General features: G+C 42.9%; 1 protein-coding gene across 1 annotated transcript in view; it reads left to right on the top strand.

Moving 5' to 3' along the window:
- GNG4 (G protein subunit gamma 4) overlaps positions 1-15,324 on the top strand; it is a 21,150-nt gene extending 5,826 nt beyond the window's left edge. Inside the window, exons 2-3 of the mRNA XM_019549834.1 lie at positions 5,111-5,216; positions 14,537-15,324. Of these exons, the coding sequence (XP_019405379.1) occupies positions 5,121-5,216; positions 14,537-14,665 (225 nt within the window). The 5' untranslated portion in view covers positions 5,111-5,120 and the 3' untranslated portion in view covers positions 14,666-15,324. The remainder of the gene's footprint in view (positions 1-5,110; positions 5,217-14,536) is intronic.
- The last annotated feature ends 6,117 nt before the right edge of the window (positions 15,325-21,441 follow it).

Raw genomic sequence — 21,441 nt, forward strand, 5'->3', positions numbered from 1 at the left:
TGCAGGAGAGCAGGGGGCAGCTGTGGGGCCTGATGGAGAGCCCCATCAATATTCACAGATTTTGCCATTTGCAGGGATCTTTGGAGCATATCCCCCACGAATGGCAAGGGTCTCTTCTAGAGAACTAGAGAAAGTACAAAAAAGGGCAATAAGGATGATTAATGGTATGGTGGGGATCCCTATGAAGAGAGTCTAAAGAGGCTAGGCTTATTCAGTTTAGAAAAGAAATGTTTGAACAGGGACAGGATAAGAGTTTAAAAAATACTAGAAGATTGCGATGAGAAAGTAAATAGGGATTTATTACTTACTCTCACAATACGTGAACTAGGGATCACAAAATGAAATGAGTAGGTAATAAGTTTAAAAGTAACAGAAGGAAGTTATTCTTCACACAGCCTGTAATTAAGTGCAAAACTCATTGCCACTAGATGGAAACTCATTGTTTAGCCAGATTCAAATAGGGATTGGACAAATTCTTGGACAAAAGGGTATCAGTAGCTATTGAGTAAGGGAGTTAAGGATACAGCCTTTCAATTAGAACTTCGTAGACCTTAAACGCTGGAGGCTGCAAGTGAGAGAGCAAATACTGGGGGGGAACCCCCTGGTCATACCCAGTTCACTCTCAGAGTATCCACTCTTTGCTACTGTGACACCAGATACTGTGTAAGATCAACTTATGGTCTGATCCAATAAATGGCAATTCTTATGTTCTTATAACTTAGGGCCAGATATTTTTAAAGCAGTGTATTTTCTCACATACTTCATGTACTTTTCCACCAAGAATTCAGCTGCTGGAAACTGGGGTGCACATTATAATTGAAAAAGTGCAGTAACAAGAGTTTCTGCTGCTTAAGCATCTGCCAGAGGAGAGCATAAGTAAAGCTGCATGTGCTGCACTCAGGGCTTCAAAGCTGCTGACTGTGGACAGTTCGCCCACTTCCCTTTTCAACCAAAGGCTCTCGGGGAAAGATGTTTTTTCATGCTGCCTTTCAAAAACAAGATGCCTATTTTATTTGAGGGCTTGTTATATAGGAGAAAATATGGTATTTACGTGCCCAGAGGAGTTATTAAAAGTGCCTGTCTGCTAACTTAGATTCATAAATACTTTTAAAATTCTGACCCTATGGGCTAGAAATGGTGACATGCTTTCAATTAATGGTCATGAGTGGGAGGTTTGATGGTATGATGCAGTGCTTATAACTGTCCTACTGCTGTGCTACGTAGATTTCATAGATTTATTTCATAGACATTAGGGCTGGAAGGGACCTCAGGAGATCGAGTCCAGCCCCCTGCCCAAAGGGCAGAAAGTCAGCTGGGGTCATAGGATCCCAGCAAGATAAGCATCCAATTTACTCCTTGAAGGTGTTCAATGTAGGTGCTTGAACCACCTCCGCTGGCAGACTGTTCCAGACCTTGGGGGCTCGGACAGTAAAGAAATTCTTCCTTATGTCCAGCCTGAAATGGTCTTGCAGGAGTTTGTGACCGTTCGACCTCGTCATCCCTTGGGGCGCTCTGGTGAACAGATGTTCCCCCAGATCCTGGTGGTCACCCCTGATAAACTTATAGGTGGCCATCAGATCACCCCTGAGCCTACGCTTTTCCAGGCTAAAGAGTCCCATGGCTCTCAGCCTATCATCGTAAGATCTGTTTTCCTGACCTCTGATCATGCGCGTGGCTCTCCTCTGGACTCTCTCAAGCTTCTCCACATCCTTTTTGAATTGTGGAGCCCAAAACTGGACGCAGTACTCCAGCTGCGGCCTCACCAAGGCCGAGTACAAGGGGAGAATGACGTCCCGGGATTTGCTCGAGAAGCATCTATGGATGCACGCCAGCATTTTGGTCGCTTTACTAGCCGCAGCATCGCATTGGAGGCTCATGTTCATCTTGTGGTCAATGATGACCCCCAAGTCTTTTTCTTCTGTAGTGCTAGCCAACGTAGCACTGCCAAGCCTATAAGGGTGCTGCAGGTTTTTCCTCCCAAGGTGGAGAACCTTGCATTTTTCGGTGTTAAACACCATGAGGTTCTCATCTGCCCGTTTGCTGAGCTTGTCCAGGTCAGCCTGGATCACCCACCTATCTTCTGGCGTGGATGCTTTGCCCCAAAGTAGGTGAGTAGACTCCTGAAAAACTAGTCATAACCACTGTCTTCTGGTGTGTCCCTACCTTTTAATTGTACTGTGTTTAAATGAATCTCATACAATAAAGCTGGCTTTCTAATTTGCCTCTGGATTTAAGTAATATGGTCCCTTCAGTTTGCTTTGATCCTTTGGCTCTGTGTCAGATGATTTGCTACTAATGGAGAAAAGAACTGACTCGCAACACGGTAAAACAAGGGCAGGAATGACAATTTGCAGTACTTGTATAATAACACTTTACATTCTTATTTCTCAAAGACCTTTACAAATAAGGGTATTCATACTTCTCTTCATTTTTGTAGATGATGCACTTGAGACATAGACATTAAGGGAATTAGCCAAGGAGCACATCAAGAGAGGAGGGACTTCTGAATTATGATCTACCATGCTTCTTCAGTGCTGTACTGTCATATAAATGGACAATTAAATCTGAAAGTGTCTGTCATGTTAAGGAACCACTTTAACAAAACTTTAGCTGGTCAGAATACGCTCAGTAGGGGAAGCCTAGTGCTTGCCTCAACTAGCCACCATGTTTTAAAGACTTGTCTAGACTGTAGTATGTGTGTGCACATGCATGCGTGTGTGTGTTTAAGATCTTTGTCTTCTCATGATACAGTTTAAGATACTGCTTGGATACTGGTCTTTACTGTAAATGCAAGGTTACTCTTGACCGTAAAGGTGAGCATAGTGCACCTTTTATACTTGCATTCTATCATTATATTTTGCATCACGGATCCGTTAGTCCTGCAGAGGAAAGGTAGTATGGTCAGTGCTATTTCTGTGTTCCATTGCAGTAAATGAGATAAAGAAGTTGAAAACCAGGTCACCTGCACTTTATGAAATCTGAATTTCCACATTCAGTTGACTTTATCTTTCTAATTACAACTGGCTTTTGCTGAATTCCACAGGTATTGCATAAAGTGACAGATGTACATCTCATTTTGCTGGACTTAGGAGTTTGAGGTACAAAGTGAGCCAGTAGAAATTGCTTTTGGCTGTGGAGTTTTTTATGTTGATGGTAGCCAGCATCGTATTATGTTAGTTACTTTGATAGGCAGTTGCTGAAGTAGGAAAGCTCAATCAAGGCTTGCATAATTCGGATTTTTTTTACCGGAATGGTTATTTCCTGCTGTATACTTAATTTCTGATGTCTAACTTCTATTCAGCATGGCAATGAATTAATTTGCTGTTTTGAATTTCAGAAGTGCAGTCTTTAGTTATTTCAGTTCTCAGTCACATAACAGAGCCTTAAGTGCAATTTTCAACTGTTTTACTGTGCTTTCAAGGTACTTGGCTCAGGATTTGGATTCCAAACCCTTTGGCTGCAACAATAGAAGCTTAAATGTGTGTATTATACTCCAGCTCATCCTTTTCTTACCAGTGACTGTCTTGCTGTATATTTTATTTCTAAGCTCCATGGGACAGGGATCTAGTTTGACTTTCACCTATGAAGTGTACAGCTTTTGTCTTATGCAGGCATTTTTTCTGATGGAGACCATCATCACCATATTGGTGAATCTTGCCGCGTAAAACTTGTAGTGCATCTCTGTAGTCTTTCTATTAACATTGGTGGAAATTTGGTAGGGTCCCCAAAGTATAACTAATTATGCTGGATTGCTTGTCGACATGTCTAAATGGGGGATTTGAATAAGGGTATCCAATACACTTATGCTTAAGACCTTCAATCAAGAGGTGATTTGGTAATTGATTGTTTCATTGCAGAACATGTATACTGGTGCTCCATGTACAGTGATATTTTAACTGGGTGTCCCTATGCCCATGCATTGCCACTGCTGTTGCAGCGCTCCAGAACACCAGATGTCTATATGTACTGAAGCCTTGTGAACCAAGGGCTTCTCCTTCCCAGAGTGCTGCTCTCTTAGCCTGGGAGAAGCAGCAGCAGCTTCAGGAGATCCCTTCAACTGCAGATTTTTTAGCATGAACACACTCTCTCGTATTCTTCACAGCCTTGAACTCTGCCACATCATATTCAACCCCTGGCTTCTCCAACAGTTACTTATGATACCTCTGGTTAATCATGTAGCAGTTCCTTATGGAGGCAGGGATAGACAAAAGGATTGTGTAGGAATGTGTATTAAATCTGTGCCAACCAGTTTATTTGGGGGGGCTGTTGATTAGTAAGAAGATTTGGGGGAAATTATATTCCCCTCTTAATAAAATTCCTTTTCAAGATCGACTTTTCTCTTGTTTACCCTTCAGAAATGGTGCACATTTTTCGTGTAGTAGTTTTGCCTTATTCAAAAAAGTATATTGCTGAGTTACACAGAAGTAATAAGTTTCTGTAACATAAAATCTGTAAGAATAAACAGGTTCTATTTGATTCTTGCTTTTTGAATACTCAAGGTCCACTCAACTTGCATGTTCCCAGCTTTCTTTGCAACTACAGAAAGCTGATAAAATCAGGTTAATAAGGGGCTTTGCAAGCTGGGTCTCTAAGAAAAATAGTAAATATTTTGAAGATTAGAATAAAATAAGTGAAACTACAAGTTGCTAGTAAGTATACAATGGAGGCATATGTTGTGGAGTAGAATTATGGTGGTTCAGATTATGGGTAAAAATTTGGCATAGCAGGTAATATGAGGGAGGAATGCAGCTCTTGTGGCGGATGTAAGGTTGGTTAAGAAACCATATGGGGAACAATACATCAGTAGCTACAGCTGACTGCATATACATGGAAGTGATGCACAGGTTTGTTTTGTTTTGTCTTTTTGATGGGTCGCTCCTATATCAAACAGGGTTTTGTGTTACTTTTTGACAGCGTATTCTACCGCTGCAAACCTTAAGCACAAGGTGGGATCTGAGCACATATGGTTGTTAACTTTAAGAGTGGTTTGTTTTTTTTTTTGTATTAAAGTAAACTTATCTAATGCAATTAATCTGGGAGAGAATCATTAACTGTAACTGTATATGACTGTTTAGAAAATTACTTTTCAAATGTGTTAACTCTGTTCTAGGAAACACAGAATGAAGGAGGTAGTATCTAACAGTACAACCAATATATCTCAAGCAAGAAAAGCTGTGGAGCAATTAAAAATGGAAGCATACATGGACAGGATAAAGGTAATGCTGACTAACTGTTGTTAGTTTGAAATAGCTCTTTACTTTGTGACTGCTGCAGGGGAAAAAAGAACTTCATTCAACTTAAGCCAAGGTTGTGTACACACATTCAAATAATCTGGAAGAATTCTCCCTGGCTTGTTCTCCTGGTAGAGAAACTTTCCTAGAAACATTTGAATGGTAAAGAGTGGAGAGCTCTTCACCATTCAAGAGCTAGAGGTGGGGGAGCCATGTGCGCATATCTCTGATACTCTGCAGACTGCCTTAGTCTGCCTGGTGACAGATGGCAGCATTGCATTGGGCAGCCCTGATTGACTGACCCAGTCTGCTCATGGTCAGCCTCTGTTTGCCTGCAACACAACATGCAGATTGTGAAGAGGGCATATTCTGCTCCTTGCTGGAGCAGCAGAGTCCAGCAAGCAACACACAATCTCCTGTGTAGGGCGAAGTGGTGTTGATGGAGACTTCTCTTCTGAGGGAGGCTGTAGCATGTACCATTCACTCTCCCAAGAGAAACTCTCCTAGCAGTGATTTAACCTTGATTGCTTCCATGTTGTTTTTCTTTTGGAGCAGCTATTTTTACTCTAGGAGAAACATCCTGAACATATGTAAACTCATGGTATCTCTTGGGAGACCAGCAACTCTCGAGGAGACCCTGAATGTCTTCTAGATTATTTCATATCATATTACAAAATAATGTTCAAGGACTATTCACATGAAAAGAATCAAGTATTTATAAAATTACTTACTTCAGACTTCTAGTTGGGGAATTTTCAGGTTGACTAGCTGCTCTTTCATGAGCACGCCTAGCATCTGCAAAATAATCATTTCAGGTAGAATAGAAATACTTGTAGTATCTGTGGTTACCTAACTTGCACATGTAATCCAGGTGAATTGAAACATTTAGTCAGATTTTCACCTGCATTTAGGTGTAAGTAGTTTAACTTGTGTACTGGAGCAGGTTACCTAGCTGGATTGTGGAATCTGCATCCTTGGAAGTTTTTAAGACAGCTAGACAAAGCCTTGACTGAGATGATATAGTTGGTACTGGTCCTGCTTTGAGTAGGGGGGTGGACTCAGTGACCCCCTGAGTTTTCTTCCAACCCTCCTTTTTTATGATTCTCTGGTTCTATGATTTAGGAAATTTGCACAGCTTAAAATCAATGTAGTGGTGGTCCACAATGCTACTGAAAATGAGACACAATAGATCCAATAATAATGAGATTTAATTTTTATTTTGTGTAACGTGAACTTAAATGCATCTTTATTGAAAATAATCCACTAAGTAAATAGTTGTAAAGAGAAAAGGCTATACTTATGTTCTGATCATGCTACGCAAGATGATCAGTGTATTATTTCCTCAAAATGGAAGGCTCATTTTCCCTGCATTTTCAATGTAACATACACAAATATTTTTTAAGACACTAACATAAATACTTGATGCCTGGGTCCTACTTATAAAATATTTTACTATATAAAGTTAATACCAAATAAAAAGATAGCACATCACCAGTAAAAATCTTGGCAAGAAACACGCCCTACATCACTTCACAATGTTTGCTTTAGTCATAGAGACCCATACACCGTAACTCAGTGGGAATGAGGGTATTTTGGATACCACTCCTTCCTCTTACCATCCACTCTGTACACTGTTATGTACAGAGTATTGGGCTTAAGGCCCTGTGGTCTGACCCAGTATGGTATCTCGTATGTTCTCATGACACCCACTGTACTTCATTAGGCCTTACAAGGAGTTCCCTAAATGGGAACACTACAGCTGGTTTCTTGTGTTTCTGTGTTGGAGGAATTTTCTTCCTGGATAGATTTGGGAGTTTTAGGCCTCACAACAATGCTGCAGCCCTCTGGAGTGGATGTGAGGCTCTCGTTCTTGATGTGCAGTTAATTTAATGGAAAGCAATATGATCAATTTAACATATTAGATGTAAAAACAATGCACTATAGTTATATATAGCAAGGACATAAGCTTTTCTGTAGTTAATTGAATCAAAAACAGTTGAATATTTATAGTTGAGGCAGGCCTACGAACCAAATAGCTTAGAAACCAGACATTTCTTAGGATCATAGAATTATAGAAAATTAGAGTTGGAAGGGACTTCAGGGGGGGTCATCTAGTCCCAACCACTGCTCAAAGCAGAACCATCCCCAACTATAGCATGCCAGCTAAAGCTTTGTCTACCCAGGTCTTAAAAACCTCTAAAGATGGAGATTCCACAACTTCTCTGGGTAACCTGTTCCAATCCTATACTCCTGTCCTTGTGACACAGTTTCTCCAAATATCTAAGTTAAACTTCCCTTGCTGCAATTTGAGCCAGTTGCTCCTTGTTCTATTATCTTCCACCAGTATGAACAGTCTAGCTCCACCCTCTCTGGAACCACCCTTCAGGTAGTTGGGGGATTTAATAGCAGCCTTCCTCAGTCTTATCTTCTCCAGACTAAATCAGCCTCTCCATCAGTCATATTCCCCAGGCCTCTATTTTGTTGCCCTCTACTAGACTCTCCAATTTGTCCACATCCTTTGTATAGTGGGGAGGCCCAAAACTGGACACAGTACTCTAGATGTGGCCTCATCCGTGCCAAACGGAGGAACAGAATCACTTCCCTTGATCTGTTGGCAACTCCTATTAAAGCAACCCAGTGTGCTGTTAGCCTTCTTCACAACAAGGGCATGCTCCTCTCAAGATAGTTTGGTACCCAATGTAACATCAAGTAAAATGGGAATTTTTATCATATAAGGTACCAAAAGTCTAGTGATTCCAATATTTGATGACAGCTTTTCTGAGGTCACAGAATAAAGATGACCTTCAAAGGGGAAAGTAAGATTTGGGCATCTTTTGCTCTTTGCTCAAAGACGGCCTCAAAAAAGATGAATGAGTGTGGGTCATCCTATTGTCCTTCTTCCACAGATTTGTCGCTCTTTTTTTCGCCTTGAAAATAATAGATACAGAAAACTGAGTCTCTCCTACCTTTACTGAAAGACTTCTGGAAGTCTGAAGATGCAGAATTTGAGAGTGTTCAGATTTTAACTGAAAAGGTTGTGTCCTTTCTCCCAAGTATTCCTGAACTGTTAATAATACACATTAATAAGGAAAAAGTCTGTAAAAATAATTTGAATAAACAATGTTTGGGTAACTGATGTCAAACAGTTACTAGTTATTTATAGACAAAGCCTGAATTTTTATAATGGAAGAGGTGGAGGGGAAGAACTCAAACTGCCTTCATAAATCCTAACCCCCTTTCCCCCCTCCCAAAAATAAATAAATATATATAGGTACCCGCTTCCATTGCAAGTCACCTTGACTACTGCTATCTCTGATGTATGTTATAATGAGTGGTAAGTTTAGGCTGCTCTTTTTAGAGCTTCATGGTATACAAGTAATGTTTGAGCTGCCAATCCAGCAGCTGTCTTTCCATCCTGGATTGCTCAATAAAATGGAATAAAAATACAAGTATATGAGTCTACATTGGGTGTAGCAAAGCATGTGACTGTTAAGATGTGGGAGAAACACTACCACTAGAAAAAAAGGTTAGAGATACTACTGTTTAGCAATAGTAGACAAGTGGCTGGAGGACTATACCTGTTGATGGTTAATCTCAAACAGGGTCAATAAATAAAAGGGAAAAATCTTAAACTCAGTTGGATGTGCTGTCTGATTACAGAGAATGCAAATCCCACAACAGGAAATTGGGATATATACATAAGTAATGGTTTCTGCACATGAGAAGCCAGTTCCAACCTAGAATAGGTATCAAACAAGAACCATTGCTAGACAGAGGCAGAAAAAGATCTTGGAGTCGTCATTGATTGAACATGGGCTGGCAATGTGGGGATGCAGTCAGGAGGGCCAACTGCACCTTGTCATGCAAGCAGATGCATCTCAAGCAGGTCCAAGGAGGTGATCCTCCCCCTCTATGCGACACTGGTCAGGCCGCACCTGGAGTACTGCATCCAGTTCTGGGCACTGCACTTCAGCAGGAGGGATGTGGACAACATGGAGAGGGTCCAGAGGAGGGCCACTCTCATGATCAGGAGGCAGCAGGGCAGGTCCTACAAGGAGAGGGTCAGGGAGCTGAACCTGTTCAGCCTCCACAAGAGAAGGCTGAAGGGGGATCTAGAGGCCCATTACAAACTAGTCAGGGGACCACCAGTATTGGGGGAGTCCGTGTTCCCCGCAGCACTACTAGGAGTGACTAGAAATAACGGTCACAAGTTGGCAGAGGGTAAATTCAGATTAGACATCAGGAGGCGCTACTTCACAGTCAGGGCGGCTAGGATCTGGAACCAGCTTCCAAGTGAAGTGGTGCTGGCTCCTACCCTGGGGGTCTTTAAGACAAGGCTAGACAAACACCTTGCTGGGGTCGTTTACCCCCAGTACTCTTTTCTGCCATGGCAGGGTGTCGGACTTGATGATCTGCTCAGGTCCCTTCCAACCCTAGCAACTATGATACTTCCTCAAATAAACTGCTTTTTGATAACCTTTCTGGTTAGGAAGAGTTGGGTGTATAAGAAAATGTTGATGCTGCCGCTGGGTGCATCATAATTGTTCCCTGGATGGTGGTTAGAATAATGGAATCATAGAAAATGAAGATTGGAAGGGACCTCAGGAAGTCATCTAGTCCAAACCCCTGCTCAGAGCAGGGCTATTCCCAACTAGATCATCCCAGCCAAGGCTTTGTCATGCCAGGGCTTAAAAACCTCCCAGGATGGAGATTTCACTACCTCTCTAGGTAACATTCCAGTGTTTCACCACCCTTCTAGTGAAAAAGCTCTTCCTAATATCTGATTTAAACCTCCGTTGAGGTTACTGAGCTCTAATAATCTCACCTTCACTAGTAGAAAAATTCAGCAAAAAAAAAAATTAAAAAGCTCAGTACATGAGTACAGTACTGTATCGGCTACTGTGCTGCCTTTTTTCCAAAGGGCCCTAGAAAGTATTCTTATCTGGCTTTGAATAATGTTGTGAGAAGCTGTGGAGTTGCTGACAAATGTATGTGGATCTCTTCATTTTGGATGCAAAGGATAAGCAAAGTGGGTGTCATAGCAAGGATAGTAATTAGTCTAGTCATGACAAGACAGATGACATAGTAATTGCAGCATTTTTCCCTGTCATTGAAGCTTGTAATTATTAGTGCAGCTAACAGGATTATGTTCTAACTTTGGCTGTTTTAATCACCTCTGTTACTCTAAAAAGTAATGGTAAAATTCCACAGTTCTCCTGAAGCTGCTAATTCTTTTCAGCCTCACAGCTATTTCATAACTTTGACAACTAAATATTCTTCTCATCCTAAGGAGTAGGAGAGCAACATGTTTTAAATGAGGGATTGGGCAAATATTTAAAAATTAAGCAACAGAGAGGTGGTATATTAAGTAAGCACACATTTTTTTTGTTAGAATTCTCCAGTCAAACTGGTCTAATTATTTTAGCCACTTTTGCAGCTGATATAAATGAGCTCATGAATCTACAGCCATGATTTTATTGGAAAGATGAAAGGCTGAGCATTTGGTAGATGCATTTGGGTATGTAATTATGCATAAATAAAAATGAAGAGATTTGCACAATTTGAAATTGCCCAGCAATGATCAGTTCTAAATTCTTTAAAGGTAAACAAGCAACTCTTAAAGTAGCTTAAGCTCTGTCTGTTACAAAGTTTTGACATAACTATGTTTGCTAGGATGTGAAAAGGTATACCATGTAGACAAGGAAAATCTGCCAGCCAAACTGCTAGTCTGGATTCACTTCTGCCAGTAGAGTTTCTTTATTTCTAGAGTGTGGCACTAGCAACAGAAGAACTTGCTTATATATGATAACTTACACCAGGGGCTCTGTGGCCTCGATGCTATGGTTCCATCAACACATCCTTTGTCTAATTTCTCCTGTTTTCCAAATGTGATAACAATCAAAATGTGACTTCATATAGAAATAAGCCACAGCAGGATATGTATTAATACCTTGCTGTAGCGCACCTCCTGCGTTTCGACAGAAATGCATCCTTAACCTAAATAAGCTGTCTGTGGTATGGCTTTAATGCTATTATAACTAGCTAATTTCTCTTTCTTAATAATCAACTTCTGTTCTTTGCAACAGCTAGTTGGCATCAGCCAGTCTCAAGGCTTCAGAAAAGCCATAATTCAGTATTACTGACCCTGTAAACTTGGGGTAAAAGGATTTCCCTCACCTATAGCAGGGGTAGGCAACGTTTTTGGGCAAATGTGCCAAAAACACTCACAATCTTGACTTGTAAGAAGTGAGTTGTCAGATGATAGCTCAATCCTTGTTGTGACAGCACAGCCCCAGCCCCTTCTCTGAAGCATGCATGCCAAGCAAAATGCCTTTGCATACCGCACTCTGGCATGCATGTTGGAGATTGCCTACCCCATCCTATAGGATAAGAGATGGAGTGCCTGACTTACAACACTTAGTAAGAGGAAATAGCAGACTTATTCTTTGCTATTTATAAGGTAGAGTATGGACAGACAAACACATTATACTGAGTTAAAAGGTGGGAAGGGGAAAGGTACTATTCTACAATAAATGGCAGTTTACTTTGAATGAAAAAAATAAGGCAATTACTAAAGTTTAGCTTCCCTTTACTATGGGATTTAGTGGACCTGCAAAGCAGTCATCCATGGGTCAGTAAGTCCCTCCCCCTTTACTTTGAATTAAATCACTAACTTACTAATAACTCACTAATAGTTGTTCCAGTGCTTTAAATAAATTATATACTGTGGTGCTGAAGGGGGTGGGGACAGCTCTGCTTCTGGAAGTGTTTCATTTGCATAGCAGTACACTGGGGAATAAGTTAGGTGTGGGGAATTGTATGATGCTTTGGCTTATTGAGGGACTCAAAATAATTTTTCATTTGACTGTTGTGACCCTTTGTATAGTTCTGCTTAGAGGGAATAGGCATGTGTACGTTTGGAGCCATTTCAAAAGGGGAGCTGCTGATAAAAAGCCCGCAGCAGCTGTTACTTCTGACAGTTGCATATGAACAAGCTGGGAATGACACAAACAGAGCAAAACTTTATTCCTGGATGGAGTGGTGTTAAAGTTAGAACTGTTTTGCTACATATATATTTTTCTCTTTGACCATGCATGGACGTTAGGATGTTAGCTGTTGTACAGCTCAGAGCAAGAGACACCCCCCACCCCCAAGCGCACACACACCTTTTGAAACGCCTCCAAAAGTCTGGGTGTCCATACTCTGACACACCTGTATATAAAGAACTTAAACCAGCACTCTAGAAGATGGAGCTTCTCCCATTGTTCTGGGTGGTCTTGTTGATTCATGTAAGTATACAATGGTAAGACAGTAGAACTACATTATTGTAACTTCTGTTCATCTTTCTCAAGGCATTATGGTAGAAAACATCTTCCTTTCATCCAATGTACATTTTTATATTGTTCAGTTGCATTAATTGTGTAATTTGATTATAGTAGGCAGGTTAACCCACTAAAGCCAGTAGTGGAGGAAATCTGAAAAAATAACTGGGAAATATGCTTTTAGCATCTCTGGTTTTCTTTCTTTTAAACTGGGTGTTTTGGGAACTTTGTCCTCTGAAGCACTGATACTTGTCTTTAGGTCTCTCTCTTCCTCCAAATTTGCTCAACTTTAGTGTTGGCCTTGCTTCCTCTTTATTGTTCCAAATGTTGTAACACTTGTGCCCAGTGACCTCTCACATGGACAGTTGCTACAGAATAATTATCTGTGATACTAACTCCCACAGCCAGGGGCTGCAGTCTAATTGGATTCCAACCAACTGCAAATGTCTTTGGAGGGGGAACAAGTCTTTTAGCAGACCATGTTTTAATTCAAGTCTGCTCATCTTCAAAACAGCTGGGTGCTGTAGACTGCTGGGTGACCTGCATGCATGTGTGGGCAACTCCACACCACAGCACTGTGCATGCATGAGCGCTTGTGCATCTTGCTGCACTGCGCAAGCTGGTGTTCCCCTGCATGGTGTGGTGCCCCTCCTTACTTTCTGCTCCCTGCAGGCTCTTCTGTGGCACCATACCATATGAGCACTTCAAGGTGATGGCTCTCCTGGCACCACAGGCTATGCCACGCTGCCCTGCCCCCTGGGGTAGGGGCATTCAGCAGAAGCTGGGGGAGTAAAGGGGGGTCCCAAGACTCCAGCTGCTACTGCTCCAGCTGAAGCAATGGGGAGTAGTGGCAGCTAGGTGGAGTCTGGGGACCACGTGTTAACTCTTCACAGGCTGCTGGACAACCCTGCTTTAATTAGTACAGAATTGTAGAGAGTAACTTTTCTTTTTTGAAATGGATTGGAAAAGTCATATGGGGGCTAATCCAAAGCCCAATGGATATATAAACTTATGCTAATGAAAGCTTTGTAGTGAGTTAAAGAAGATGCAAGTTTATCAAAAAAAATAAATAAAAAAAAAAAAAAAATCAGAAATTAGACTCAGTTTCTCCTGTTCAGTATAGTTGTGGAAACCCACTGAGCTCAGGGTATAATTGAGGGGAATAGGGCATGTGGTATCCAAGCAAAAGATACTAGTTCCTCTCATTAAAAATGCTTTTTCCATGTTCTGTAAACTGTCCTATTATTAAAAACAGTTTAAAAGAAAATACCTCCACCTGCATAACAAACATTCAGCAGGGCTAAGTAAACAAATATTCCAGGTAGTTTGGCACAAAATTGTTCCCTACTTCAAGTACCTGAAAAAGAGGTAGGTCTCTTAAGTCAACTTGCCTTAAGATTCAGATTAATGTAATAATGCTTACAGCTTTTAATTATAATTATTGACTTCACAGAAAATTTAAAAAACCAAAACCCTGACATCGAGTGTTTTGAAGCTTGTAGTTTTCTTGCTGGACATGTGCCTAGAAGAAATGTTTTGTATCCAAGCATATAATGGCCGTTGTGGAAGCTCAAGATAATATGATTCTGGAGCGGTGTAACTGTGGGGGCTGATGATGAGAGCTGAGGCACAAGGGCTCTAAGGATCTACATATTTTGATGCCGAATCTCCTTCTAAGTAGGGCAAAACAGTTGCCTATGTTAATATGCATGCATTCCACCTTGCCCCTGAGGACAATTAATCAAGACTGATTCTTAAGCTCCTATATTGGAATAAACATGTTTTAAAAAAAAAAAAAAAAGATGAGGTGGCCTTTGAGAGCAGATTCAGATTCTTTGGTCTTCAGCACCTTAAAATAGATACACAGATTTGCTGCCACTTCAAGGGGGCTTCTGATATTTTATGCTGTATGGAAATATTTAAACAGTGCTGACCATTTCTGAATCACAAGTGTTACAATGGTTCTTTCTTCTCTCCTACCAGGTATCCAAGGCTGCAGCTGATTTATTGGCATACTGTGATGCTCATATTGGAGAAGATCCCCTTATTATGCCAGTGCCTGCATCTGAAAATCCCTTTAGGGAGAAGAAACTCTTTTGTACCATCCTTTGAATCTGTTTGGAATTAAAAATGCCCCTTGTGAAAATATAGTACTGATGGTGCATGCTTTTAGCATTAGGCTTCTCCTGAGTTCCCAATAATCAAACTGACAGTTGTGGTATTCTTAGAAGTAGAGTATGTTTTTATGATAAATGAGTTGATTACTTGCAAATTTTAGAGTAGTCTTTATCATAGTGTCCAATGCACAAGCTTAACAATTTCAGATCTTAACAAAAGTTCTTTTGGTTTCAATGAGAACCAAATACACTCATCAAATTGTAGATACCCTTTCTGCCAGCCATCTTTTTCTAAGACCAAAATGAGTCAGAGAGACTCTTGAACTGTTTTTTAAAAGCAGTTTTTGAATTCTCATTTTCTTAAAAGTTTAACTTAATTCTTTTTTCATTTACCTTTACACATTTGTATCTAAAGAAAACCTTTAAAATGATAAAACTCTTTAAAAATGTGCTAATTATTGATATAGGGCTTAGAATGATCAGTGTGATAAAGTAAATAGTGTTGATAAATGTGAGTATTTAGTGAATACTGTAGTAAATATGATTAGAAAACAAACTTGGTGGAATAAAGCAACTCTGAATTCTTTTACTGAACAAAATAAAGAAGCACAAACCTAGTGCTTAACTATACTAATAAAACTTGTACAAAAACAATTTTTTTTTGTATTCTGTTTTAACTTGATTTAAACTCTTGAAATGAGAGTAATATTACACTTGCTCATTTAGTCTGTAGGTTCTGTCGGTAAAGAGCAAGACCATACCCTTATCAGCAAGGATCCAGGTTTTTCGTTTCCTGCAGAAAAACATGGAAAGATGCAGATTTTCCCTTTTAAAGGAGAAAAATACAGATTCCCCCCTTTGACGCAGGATACCACAGGCAGAGTTACAGCCTACAAGAGCTGCTTGCAAAAGGGAGAGAAACTCCAAGCCCTGCCCAGAGAGGTGGGAGTAGGGCCTGAGAATCAGAGTCAGCCAGGGCTGGCTCAGACTCACTTTCCATCCTGTGACCTTTACTGTAAGTACATCTTTTGAGGGTGGAGGAAAGCTGCAGGCCTCCACTGGCAGGGCTAGGGAGAGGGGCCTGCAGCGAGAACCAGCAGGACAGAAAGGGAGCGGGACAGGCATGTGTGGTGGCACTCTCAGGACAGTGCGGGGGAACCCAAGCAGCATCCCCATGCTGGGACACAGTCCTGCTTGTGTGTAGGAACGGGCAGGCAGGGTCTCTTACTTAGCCTCTGGGTGCCCTTGGGACAGGGCTGGGGGCGCTGCTCTGGTGGAGCCAGGGCACAAGGGTGAACATCACCTATGCTCTGCATTGGTAGCCTTTGCCAACTGTTCACTGTGCTAGATCCCACTGGCCTGTGGCAGCTGCTGGCGGCTCTGCTGGGGTTAGCACTGGGGGGTGGGCAGGGAGGTGGGGAGTGGCGCGGCTGGCTCGCACGCCACTGCACCTGGCCTGGGGCCCTGCCAGCCTCACTGGCCCTGGGGGAGCACAGCTCCTGCATCACCAGACAAGACATGACCTGCCGGTGGGAACCACAGCCACATGGGTTGCTACCGTACTACACCCGGGCTTTGCACCGGTGCCAGAACATGCAATCCCAACCTGGAGGGGGGGAGGGGGGCTCCTGATCCTGGGAACTGTTGTACCTCATAACCGGTGTACCCTTGACCTGCGAGCCTGGGTCGGCACGACCGACTTGGCACAGAAGGGATAGATGACCGGACAGGTGGGGAGTAGCAGCGAGTAGGAGTCAGGCAGCTTGAAGCGTATTGGTTGTATGAAAGGTTTATTGTACTTACGCTACCGATGGTCACAGCATAGGCAGGATAGCTGACTTGTTCAGTTACAGTGCATAAAACAGAACAGTCTAAAGGGGTCTGTTGGTTCACGGGGTTCCTGAGTCGAGCCCTTGCTTTCTAACCCGGAGGCTAGGTGCGGCTGCCCGACTCAATAGTCCTAGAACTGGTCAACAGCTCATGCACAGGGAAAAACTATAATGCACTTTCGATCAGTAAACTTCCGAGAGCTCTTTAACGAAACAATCAGACGAACCAGTGAACGAAATACGCCAAATGAAGAACAGCTGGCGGGGACAAAGTATCTGCAGGTGGCCGATCTACTGACTGTATCTCCTTGATGTGCTCAGAGTTCTCTGCTTAATGGTGGGAATCTGCTCTTAGTTATAGTCAGCAGTGACCAATCACTTTATGCCAATTGTGAATATTTACTGACTGCCAATTACGTTCTTACACAGTGACCTAGATACCTATTCATTTGACCTAGATACATTATTCATCTGGCTGCCCTCAGCGGGTTCAAAAGGTCAACCTTATGATTGGCACCTGTAATACTTATCATTGCAGACAACAAGCTCCTTAAGTGTGGAGAACAAACTTTTAACAAACTCCAACTGCAATGCTTCCTTTAGCAAAGAAATAAAAGCTGCTAATGCTGAGGGGTCTTTATGGCCTGCGTCCTTACTAAGTTATTATGGTCTTTTGCTTTGCTGGCATTGGCACTCTAACCGAGAGGTAAAACTCAAACATGACAGGAACTACTTGGGGGTGGGAGGTGACAGAGTAGAGGTGGCAACAGGTGGGGGTTGATAAGAGGTGGGGATTGAAAGGGCAGCAGGGTCTGTGTGTGTATGTAACAGGCTGGAGGTGACAGGAAGGGTGTGTGTGTGTGTGTGAGAGAGAGAGAGAGAGATTGCGGGGGGAGCACCCCAGGTAGAAGCCAGAGTTGGGCCTGGAGCCCCCCTGCTTCCTGCAGAGCAGCCTGTGCAGGGGGAGGCTGCCCTGGAGGGAAAGGGGCTTGCCCAGCCCAGTCCCTGAGCCCCAGTCAGGGGTTTTCAGGAAGGGCATGGTCACCAGGAGAGCCTGGGCACAAGCGCAGGAGCAGAACAACAGGATGTGGCACTGGTCAGAGCCACAAAGCAGGGCGGGGGCAGGGATAACAGCTGCAGCTGGACCCATGTCCTGGTGCTGGGAGGAAGCAAGTGGGGGGTGAGTGGGGCTGCAGGTTGGGAGTGAGGGGCACTGGCAATGCTTGGGGGGCTGTGGCTTGGGAGTTAGGACCTAACCAGCATGTCAGAGCTGCTTAGCACCCCAAAGCAATGGTGGGGGAGGGGGGCAGTCATGGTTGGACCTATGTCCTGGTGCAGGGGTGTGGGGGAGCAGTTCTGCAGGAGGGAGGGAGTGGGGAGTAGGCAGGAGCCATGGGTCAGGAGTGGGGGGCACCAACAAGGCTGGGGGGTCTGTGGCTTGGGGATGAGGGCCACTGGCATATTGGGGCTGCTCAGAGCCACAAAGCAGCTGGGGAGGAGGCAGCCACAGCTGGACCCGCATCCTGGTGAGCGAAGGGGGGAAGGGGAAGCTTCGATTTCCTATGATAAAAAACCCTGAAATCAAACACCAAAATATATAGGTATTTAGAATTTATTTTATTGTAATGATTGAGGCACAAGTAGGCTTCCAAATTGCTTTAAAACTGTAAGTATATCAATAAAACTATGTTTAACTAATACTATACATATAGTGGCATTTCATTTTAATCATGGAAGAACATGGATTTGGGGGGTTTTGATCAGATAATTTGGGATTTTTTTTCAGGGAATTTAGGATTTTTAAACACAGAAAACCGGGATCCCTGGTTATCAGTGTAGTGAATAATAAAGACTCTAAAGTGCTATCTAAAAATGTCTGTTCATACCCTTGACTTAGACCCACAGTTTGGGAACTGCTGCCTGTGACCCCAAATGAGATTGCAACATCAGTGGGTGGGAGGACTGTGGGCTGGGAGTGAGGGGTCACGCTGAGGAAATGGAGATATACATGGGGTCATATTGAGGGAAAGTTTGGGAAGCACTGGCTTAGGGGTTATGTTGATGACGATACCCTGCTTGCAAATTATCTGGCTATCATTGTGAACCAGCTGGCCACAGATCATAAAAAAGTACAGCTGGAAGGGACCTAGAGGCCATCTAGTCCAGCTTCCTGCTCAAGGTAGGATCATCCCTGACAAAAGCATTGTGGCCAACTGTCTGTTTAACCTGCTCTTCACATTTCCAGGGATGGAGATTCCAGAATTTTTCCCAGTATCCTATTCCAGTGCTTGACCACCATTTTAGAAAGAAAAGTCTTCCTAATCGCCAACCTTAATTTCCTTTGCTGGAGTTTGATGCCATTGCTTAGTCCTGCCCCCTGTAGCCACAAAGAAAAGATTATCTCCATCCTTTTTGTAATCTCTCTTCAGGTAATTGGAAACTGTTATCAGATCTCTCCCTTCATCTTCTCTTCCCCAGATTAAACAGGCCTAGTTCTTTTAGCCATTCTCCATAAGTCATGTTTTCCAGGCCTTTAATAATTTTTGTCACTCTCTGCTGGACTCTTCAATCTGTCCACATTTTTCTTAAAGTATGGGGCCCAAAACTGGATACACTATTCTAGGTGCGGCCTCACCATTGCTAAATAGAGCAAGAGTCACTTCCCTTGATTTGCAAGTGACACTCCTGTTAATACAACCCAGGATGCTGTTTGCTGTTTTGCAACAGGTGCACACTGTTGGCTCATATTCAGCTTGTGGTCCACAGTAATCCCAAGATTCTTCTCTGAAGTACTGCAGTCTAGCCGATCTTTTCCCCATCTATATTTCTGAATGGAATTACTCTGTTCCAAGTGCAGAACTTTGCACTTTTCCTTATTACACTTTATCTGATTGATTTCAAATTATTTCTTAAGTTTATCCAGGTGATCCTAGCATGTCTACAGCTCCACCCAACTTGGTGTCATTTGCAAATTTGCTGAGTGTACACTCAGTCCCATCATCCAAATACCAGATCCAGGACAGATCCTTTAGGAAACCTCCCTTGATATCTCTCCTCCTAAGTAGACACTGAGCTATTGATGACTGTTCGTTGAGCATGATGATCTAACCAGTATTGTATCCAATTTACAGTACCTTTATCTAATCTGTCTCCTTAGCTTGTTAACAAGGATGTCATGGGAGACAGTGACAAAAGCCTTCCTAAAGTGAAGGCAAGATTCTTTAGGTAGATGTGATATCTTTCATTAGACCAAATAAATAGTTGGGGAAAAAGGTTCTTTGCAAGCTGTCAGGCACAAACACCCTTCTTCAAGCATTGGCAGATTCTGCTGTTGTTCTGAGTACTCCAAGGTAGAAAAGAAGCTAAAAGTGTGGATACACCTTTCTCAAGTGAAGGTGTATCCCACACATAGCTCTCCCCACATCCACAGAACCTTATCATAGAAGGAAATCAAGTTGTCTGTGCTGGCTGTTCCTGATCACTTTGCCTCTAGCTGCTTCACAGTGGATTCCTGCTCCATGATCTTTCCAGGTATTGCTAACTGCCCAGGGAACTGCACCCTCCTTTATCTCTTTCTTTAAAATGTGCATATTTGTCCTTTTCTAGTCCCCAGGACATCCCTGGACCTCCAGGAGTTCTTAAAGAGTATTGCCAGTGCCTCTGAAATTACCTCAGCCAATTCCTTCAGTACTCTAGTCTAACGTGTATCCCATCTGGCCCTGCAGACTTGAAAGCATCTAACTTCTAATAAACCTGACTGATCTTTTCTTACTAAGAAGTGAGCATCACAAATCGTATCCTGCCAGCACACACACAGATCATCTAAACGGAGGGAGCCTGGCATGATGAGTAACACCCAACCCCCCCTAACAACACTGATTAAGTCTTCCCTGACAATGCTGGTGACTCCCCAGAGTCCCACAAGTGCAAATAACATATTTTGTCATCGACAGACAGTGCTTCTACACAGAAACAAATATTGTCATGTTCCTTGGTTTTGAACACACGGTCTACATAACCTCTATCCCACACTCTACTCCACATTCCACAAAGTATGCTGAAAATGGTAGAAGCAGATGTTACTCTGAGTGCATTGAGGAATATGGCAGAAGACATACAGGTTTAGTTCTGAAATGGTCAGGCACTACCATGTTTTTAAAGGTGGAAGGCTTAATCCTGCTCTCATTCAGCTCAGTGGAAGCCTAATGTCCCTTTTGGCTAGTGTCGAAATTTGGTCGTGACACCAGACAACAAAGCTACCATATTTAATGATTTCTTTGCCTCCATTCTCCTGAGCAGGGACCGAAACAGCCACCCCCTCCAAACCCCCCGCAGACCCCAGGGGAGGTGCACCCAGGCCGAGGGTTAGTGAGGGACTAGTCAGGGAACTTCTGGAGGGACTGGATATATTCAAATCAGCTGGTCCAGACGATGTCTACCCCTGAGTGCTGAAAGAATTGGCCAAGGTCATTGCGGGACCCCTGGCACGGCTTTACGAGCACTCATGATGCTCTGGTGTGGTGCCAGAGGACTGGAAGAGGGCCATTGTGGTTCCTATCTTCAAAAAAGGGAGGAAGGAGGACCCAGGGAACTATAGGCCAGTCAGTCTTACCTCGATCCTAGGCAAGCTTTTTGAGAGAATTATCCTGGTGCATGTCCACGAGGGGCCAGCGGAGGAGATTATGCTTAGGGGCAACCAACACGGGTTCCTCAGTGGCAGGTCGTGTCAGACCAACCTGGTGGCCTATGACCAGGTCACCAAATCCTTAGATGCAGGGGTAGCAGTGGATGTAGTCTTCCTGGACTTTCGGAAGGCCTTCGACACTGTCTCTAACCCTATTCTCATTAAGAAACTGGGGGACTGTGATGTTAACACCTACACAGTCAGATGTGTCACCAACCGGCTGGAGGGCCGCACCCAGAGAGCTGTGGTGGATGGGTC

Source organism: Crocodylus porosus, unplaced genomic scaffold (assembly GCF_001723895.1).
Source record: "Crocodylus porosus isolate Cpor-Errol unplaced genomic scaffold, CroPor_comp1, whole genome shotgun sequence".
Lineage (NCBI taxonomy): Eukaryota > Metazoa > Chordata > Crocodylia > Crocodylidae > Crocodylus > Crocodylus porosus.